At 47.9% G+C, this 7882-nt stretch overlaps 1 protein-coding gene across 1 annotated transcript; it reads left to right on the forward strand.

Annotated features, from left to right (window-relative positions):
• The first annotated feature begins 3222 nt into the window (after window positions 1–3222).
• Window positions 3223–5069, forward strand: flbD (putative MYB family conidiophore development protein FlbD). The gene has a single exon (XM_046091185.1). It carries the CDS (start codon window positions 3572–3574, stop codon window positions 4574–4576), a length of 1005 nt encoding a protein of 334 aa, XP_045947162.1. The 5' UTR covers window positions 3223–3571; the 3' UTR covers window positions 4577–5069.
• The last annotated feature ends 2813 nt before the right edge of the window (window positions 5070–7882 follow it).

The raw sequence follows: 7882 nt of genomic DNA on the forward strand, positions 1-7882 counted from the left end.
TATGTATCACCGCGCAAGGATATAGCATATTCCTAGGCACTCGGCTGCCATATACTTGGTATAGCTTGGTTATCAAGCACACTGCTACATGTAGACAGCGTATGTGTTTAGGTAGTGAGTAAACATCAACTTAACACACATTACCAAATCAGGTTCGCGGCACCGATACAAAGGTAAGTACCCCATTCCGGATCAGCGATTGCGTACGATCCCCATGTCGATCACAGCCCGGACCGGTAAAGACAAAGTCAAAATATTTCAAATTGTGAGAGGGCACTAGATGGCCCTGCGCCAATCATGGTCCCCACACAAACGGTTCATGTCTGGGAGACTGGGTAACGGCCCACGGGGGGTGGAGAGATCAGAATAGGGTACGGAGCACCGCGCAGAGGAGTTTCTGTGTGGGTGGAAGATAGCCTGGATGGCTGGCTGAGCCGCTGAAGACTGGAGACTCGCCGACGATATTGATTTTATTTTTATTTTCTTATTTATTTATTTATTTATTTCACTGAATTTGATTTCGCCAATTCAGAAAGAACATGTAGTAACAATCCATTACATCTATCATGCATGATGATATAGGGTCAATTCAATAGTCCCAACCCCAATCCTTGGGTATACCCCGTACACCACATACAATTCATAGGAGGAACGAGTAATTACGACCTTGAACAATGCACAACAGGATCTGTCATGGCCGACCACCGACCCAAACATGGATGCTCCATCGTCAGTGGACCCCGATTCGTGGTTTCCTGTTTGGAGCGTCTTTCTCGAGGCGGTTTCTCGCTGCCCTCGATCTCGGCACAGCTCCTCGACCACCCATCCACACACACACCAGTAACCTGACACTAACCATGTTTTATCGGCGGGAGCTAGATCTTTGATTTTTCTTTTTCTTTTTCTTTTTCTTTTTCTTTTTCTTTTTCTTTTTCTTTTTCTTTTTCTTTTTCTTTTTCTTTTTCTTTTTCTTTTTCTTTTTCTTTTTTCTTTCCTTTTTTTTTTTTGCCCCTCCCCTCCCCGACAGACTCCAACACACGCCTGGTCGTTTCTTCCCCCTGCTTTCCCTTGCCCCCCTTCACACCATTTTTCATCCTGAAATCCAACAATTCCGAAATTCAAGCCTGAGACCGCCCCAATCCAAGAATAACTTGAGTAAAAGGAGTAAGTTCACAGTTAGGATCCGTAAGCTGCCCACTTTGCCTTGTGTGTTTCCCATTTTACCTCCGCCAGACCGTTTCTGCCGCTCCCGTTTTCCTGTCAGGGCCTGAACTTAGACGAGCATGGGCCAAATCAGCCAGAACCAGTAACCCACTTTCCTACCCATCGGTTTGGTCGATGAATCGCTCTTGGCTCGGGGAAGCGGTAATTGGACGACGTGGGTGGTGATCGGATCTTGGTACTATTATTTCTTTTTCTTTTTCTTTTTTTTTTCTCTCTTTTCTTTTCCTTTTTTCCCTTGTTGGATCGGTAGCATGGAAATGCTCGCCCATACTTTTTATTTTCCTCCCCCCCCTCTCCCCTTATGTTTTATTTATTTATTTTTTCTTATTCCCGTGTAGGCGTGCGTCAATCCCGTATATCGTTTAATTTATTTTTCTCGCCCGACTGCTGCAACTAATGGTCAAGGCATGGCATTAATGTTTCCTGTCCTCTCGTTTAACCCCTGATCTCACCCCCACTAGCTGCACACAAACACGTACCGGTGGACTGGGACTCTGGGAGACGGCAAGATTGTCGCTGTCGAAGTAGAATAACAAATTCTAATTAGACTATAGGGGAATTATGAAGATCCTCGCCATGCTCCGTAATCTAGAACCCGGAAGTGCTTGTGAATATCTACTTAGCAGAAAAAATTGAATCCAGTACTAGTGTAGCTATGTCCGATGTTGTGCATTACGTAGTATCACACTGTTAATCCACAGGGTAACACGCCTGGGTTCGCCCTGCCGCGGAGACCATGGGATTCCTAAAGGGAATCGTTTCTGTTTCTTACACAATATATCGCTCTCCCCGAAGTATATGTCCAGGATCCCCGACGGAAGTCAATAAATAGAAACGAGATGTACATCCTGTGTTTCACACAGCCAGCAATAGTACCGCTAACATCCCTGCTGCAACACCGATCCGGTGGTAGACTCAGTCACTATAATCATATAGTGGCAAATCTCCCCCACGATCTAAACGCCAGCTGCAACAATTGGTAGCTAGCCCTCTTTTCCTTTTTTTTTTTTTTTTTTTTTTTTTTCTTCTCTCGCTGTCTCCTTTTTTTGCTTTTTCCGAAGGAGGGTCATGGGTGCTTGGTTGTGAACTTGTGGTTGCTTCGAAATTATTCCCCTGTCAATGATGGATCTGACTTATTCCTTAAAGAGATACTGCATACTAGTCCGTTAGCATCTTTTCCAACTTCCCCACTTGTGTAATTATTACGATCCAGGTCGGTCGGGCATGTGTGGTGGGTAATTTTGTTCTCCCTCGACGACAGAAAGCACGGGGTCGGAGACTGTAGGCAACCTGCGCAGCTACACAGTAGGCCGTGTTCGTGTCTAGGGATAGCTCTCAAGGGGTTACCTCAGGCAGAAGAAAGGTAGCACTGCCTGAATAGGCAGGTGACTAAATGCTGTCATAAGTGACAATACTCCGTACATTTACGGTGTACTGGATACTTTACCGACGCTTCGTCAAATACCAAGCGCGTATTAAAACGGGGAGACCCTCCACCCCTGCCAGAAAAATTGAATAAAATAAAATCAGAGTTAAAAAAATGATTTTTTATTTTATTTTCGATTTTCGAATTCTTAATTATCATTTTTATTATTATTCCTCCGACAACTGTCAGCTCCGAGATCTTGGATCAGATCTTCTCCTATAGCGTGCTCTGGGTGTGGAGCAGTAGTCCATTTTTCTCTGACCCGTCTCCCTGGTCATTGTATTCTTCTGCTGCTGCTTGTTGCTATAATAATTGATCGTAGCCTTCATCTCCATCCCTTCTCTATGTTGCCTTGTCTTCCATCTTTATAAATCTCAAAGTCCTTGTCTTCCCTCCCACAGGTATAACTACCACCTGCGAGAACATCACCTTGGAACCTTAAATCCTCAACCTCTCAACCTTACTTTTTCAACCCTCTCCCAAGTACCTGGGTGGATTGGTCACTGCTTCCTTACTACTCGAATCCTTTTGTTCTTCACTTCTTCCGACTTTGTGCGGTTCGAGTCCCTGGGGTCTACGCTAAGCCCTCACGGTAAGGACCAACTTCCCTTAAACCTACGTCAATCTTCCCCGCCCGCTTTCTGCCGTTGTGGTCATTCAAGACCACTCCCGTGCCTGAAGGTTTATTGACTTCACTATTATTCTCCGTTCCGCTCATCTTGCCCTTACCTACCTCATCCCGACTTCACTCATTCACCCACCACCCACGCACTCAACGCTTTCTCTTTTTTCATTACTACTTTCGTCTTCCGTGCTTCGCATATTTATTCTTCTGATCATCGTTTCTAACATCATCCCTTAGAAATCTAAATCAAAAGAAAAGAAGAGTCGCAGTTCTTTGAACTCCCATTTTTATCTGAAATGGCTCCCACTCACCGTCGAGGACCTTGGGTCCCTGAGGAGGACCAGTTGCTGCTTCAGTTGGTTCGCGAGCAGGGCCCTAACAACTGGGTTCGCATCTCCTCACACATGCACTACCGGTCTCCCAAGCAGTGTCGGGAGCGTTTCCACCAGAATCTCAAGCCATCGCTTAACCGGGAGCCCATCTCCGTCGAGGAGGGGATCATGATTGAGCGCCTTGTGGGTGAAATGGGCAAGCGGTGGGCTGAAATCGCCCGACGACTGGGCAACCGAAGCGACAATGCGGTCAAAAACTGGTGGAACGGTAGCATGAACCGAAAGAGAAGAGGACTGCCTACGTCAGCCACACCTCATCCTGGACGCACCTGCAACGGCCGAGTCGAGGCTCCGTATGCGCGCGCTTCTACCAGCCTGGGCAGCCCAATCAGTCACTCTCGGTACTCATCCATCTCCCACGACCGACCTTTGACTTCCTGGTCGAAATCGCCCTCCCGCAGGGACTCTTGCTCAACCACGTCCATCGACTGCCCCCGGCAGTTGACCCCCATTTACACACTTCCGGCTCTCAACTGTCCGGTCGAAACTCCCTTGACCTCGCCTGCTTTCTCCGAAGCCTCCAACACCCTCTCGATCGAACCCCCTTCCATGGTCTCTGACCACAACTCAGTTTCCTCCGCGTCTCCTCGAACCGTCTCTTCCCCGCAACTTCTACCTTTCCCGCTTGATCACCGCCAGCAGTACGGCGATTTGCGCAGACCAAGTGCACCGATCCAGTCCTCAGACGATGTCTACTTCTCTGCCAGTCACCAAGTTCCAGCAGCCATTGAGCCTTTCTCCGATCTGTCGCTCAAGCAGCGATGGGCTTCCGATCGTCGGTCGTTCAACCATCCCTCTGCTCTCCTACCGCAGACCTGGCCCATGTCCCCGGAGGGCCCTCGATCGAATTTGTTCAAGGCCGAAGCTCCCCGTGACTCCCGCATGGGTCTTGACAACCTGCTCAATTAATGACTGCACGACCGTCTGCTTTACGTTCTACTGTGTTGATATTTGCTTTCCAAGGTGATGTTCTGGAAGCGTCTAATGTATATGTGTGACCACCGACCGATGTCTCTCTTTTGACACTATTCTTTCCTTTGTACCTATATCCTGTATATCTTTGTTGTTTGTTTTCTCCCCTGATTCCCACGTCGGGTCACGTGGGTTATGGATGGTATTCTTTTTTTTTGGGTGATCGAATCATTTGGCGGGTTCAATTTCTTTTGAGCTGATTTTTTTTTTTGCTTCTTCCTTAAAAGCATTTTATTGGAAACGGCGTTCTCTGGCTTTGTGATTTCACGGTCACTGTAGGGTGATCCGGTGAATGTTTTGGGCTCATAGAAGGTCTTGCAGTGGAGATTACTTCCGGATTTTGAACGTTGGCTTTGCATGTATTGTTATTACGGAAGATTTTCATGCTCGGACTTAATATTAATACCCCAATGGCTTGCTTATCTCTACATCGCTATCCATTCTTAAACTTATTGTATTCTAAATGACCACCGTCTCCGGTCTTCTACTTAGCTGGACTCCCATACCGACAGTGATGGCCTGGAAGTGGCAAAACAATGTGCCCATCATCATTTTGCGACGTGAAAGGAGGGCCCATAGGATACGACACAGCTTATCCTCCGTCGTTTGGTGGCTGGCTGTCACCAGCTCTTGTCTCCCAGTGAAATGCCACAGACTCACGAGGAATACGCAAGGGGTGGCTAGAATTTACGAAGCGGACGACCAGACCTCCACCGTCGCCCCATACCATCCCCTCAAAGAAGAAATAGTTCACAATAAAGAAAGAAAAGGAAAGAAAGAAAAGGGAAAGAAAAGGGAAAAAAAAATTGACAATGAATAAAAACCAAACCACCAAAGAGGCGTGGACCAAGTCCAGCGTTCGCATGCATGGAAATCCATCTTGGGAAGTTGGAATCGATGGGTCTATTTGCAATCCAGCTGATGAGTGCCATCCATACGACCAGACAGCCACCAATCCTTCCTCTTCCTCCCCGAGCCTTTCATGAAACCCGATGAGTGGATGTATGGTTCATGCATACCTACCAGTAGTAGCGACGGCTTGGATTCCTGTGAGCTCCGCCTCATCGTCGACTCAGGAGGAGAAGGGGAGGGGAGGGGCCAGAATTCCGCATCAAACCTTGACGTGCAGTGGATGAATTCCTTTCCAGTTATCCATCTTCGAGGTAAGGTTGATACCTAAACTTTATCCTCCACCAACTCGCAGCCAGTTTCCCCTCCCCTCCTTCCGTTTGCCTGGGCCGTTCATGCTGCTTCGCCCTTTGCTTCTCGGCCCCCCCTTGATCATCAACGGTTTGGACCCGGAAGATCAGCCCAGCTCAGCGTTCCTTTCTCTTTTTGACCATCTAACTTGCCTAGGCGAACTGCGATATTTTTTCTTGATGCGCGTACGAGTTGGGACATATGCATTCCCGCCCTCGAAATCCCGGGGAATCTTTTTCAAGTCCATCGTACTTGGTATTTTTGTCATTCTGTGTGTACGGTGTACTCCGGACTTGCTACAGGAATCAGGGCCTGCGGGGATCAACCAGTTCAAGAGAAAGACAAAGGCGAAAGAAGGAGGTCGCCGCCACAGGAACCGGCGTCCGACACCTGCGTGGCCACGACTTTGGCCACCAGCCTCGACTGACCCGGCGTCTTCTGCGATTCGTATTCCCCGGCTTACTATTAGCAGCTAACTACACTTCTCCCCCTACCTGACTCGCCACAACGCTACGGATGCAGCAGCCACCGACAGATGTGCATATGGTCCCTGCAACCGTGCTGATCCAAGAATCGGGGTCGTCGAGCTGCAATTGGAACAACCGAGTCCTGCGGTATCAGGAAATGGCTATTATTGCCATCTCCTCCGTACGTGCTACATCTGGGAGGAATATGCCCGTTTCAGCCAGCCTTCGTCTGTGGCCACTCAGGCTTACGTATCTAGGTCCTGTTAACTCACTAACTGGTTAGTTACATACCGGTCAGCTTGGGGAGTCGGACCCCAGAGGCGATTCAAGGGTGAGTCGACAAGGACGAAAGTACCTCTCATCGTTCAATTATCCCGCGCATCCGTCATTATTTTTCATTGCCAAAGCGGAATGACTTGGCCATTGTCGCTTCGCAGTGCTTGCATCGATACACCATACCTGCCCGTTACTCCCTACGGAATACTGGCTCACTAAGGAGGTGGAGTATTAACTAATCAACAGTTATTGACATGGGGTACGAATTAGACGAAACAGATCACAGGATCCTTACTACAGGGGTGTCAAAACAATCAGAATTCAGAAATTCTTCAGGAGCCGTCTTGCATAGATGAGATGATCACAAGAATTACTCCACGATCTTTTTTTACCTGTGATTTGGAATACTGATCGCTAGCGTTGAAACTAGATTCGATTAGTTCCTCGCTACTTGCGCAACGTGACGTATTGCCGTTCCGATCGATCGTGATGACTTTTGATTTTCGACTCTTTTGCTGCCGGCGTGGGTAATCGGCTCGGCCTGTGGAGACCGACCGTTACCAATGTGCGCCGTACGTTGAAGGCGATTCGAATTTGACAAACATTCATGAAATGACAATCTGGTTCCAATGCTCTCGACCCGACCGATTCGATTCAATGATCTACCCCCTGAATCACCTTTCGCCCAACGAGGAAAGCAGATGCGAATTGTAGGGGGCAACGGAATTAACGTATATTGCAAGTTAATTAATTCATTGACCGGCCTCAGACCAAGCAATATCTGACAGTTGAAACGAAGCTAGCTCGTCTGATCGGCCTCAGCACTTAATATCTAAAAGGGGGGGGTTTTATTTATAACCGAGCGAGGCCCCCAACAATTGTCGCAAGATCTGCTTTAATATATTGCAAGTGGAGCATGGGTGTTGGGGAAGGAAGGCAAGCGAAAGGGTGAAGCTTACTATGCGTCGGGGGAATGTAACGTCAGGATTTCAGGGTGAGCGGGCGCAGAAGAATTATATTAATAGTACGGAGTAACTCGTAATAGTAAATGAATCGTAACGTTGCCTCGTCGACTCCGAGTTGCAGCTGCTACAGCATGCTGCTATACTACCCCATGGAGTATAGACTACATGTTTAAGATATGCATACTGCGTAGGCGAGGATCACACCCACGGCGACCGTTCCAGATAGATTACTTCTGTATCTCATTTTCGGGTCTGATCATAATAGACCAAATATAGCACATGCGACATGCGTAGGAGTACACAGATATCCCCGTTATTCTCGTGACTCAACACAA

Source organism: Aspergillus melleus (genome assembly GCF_016097325.1).
Source record: "Aspergillus melleus strain CBS 546.65 chromosome Unknown contig5, whole genome shotgun sequence".
In the NCBI taxonomy this organism is placed as follows: domain Eukaryota; kingdom Fungi; phylum Ascomycota; class Eurotiomycetes; order Eurotiales; family Aspergillaceae; genus Aspergillus; species Aspergillus melleus.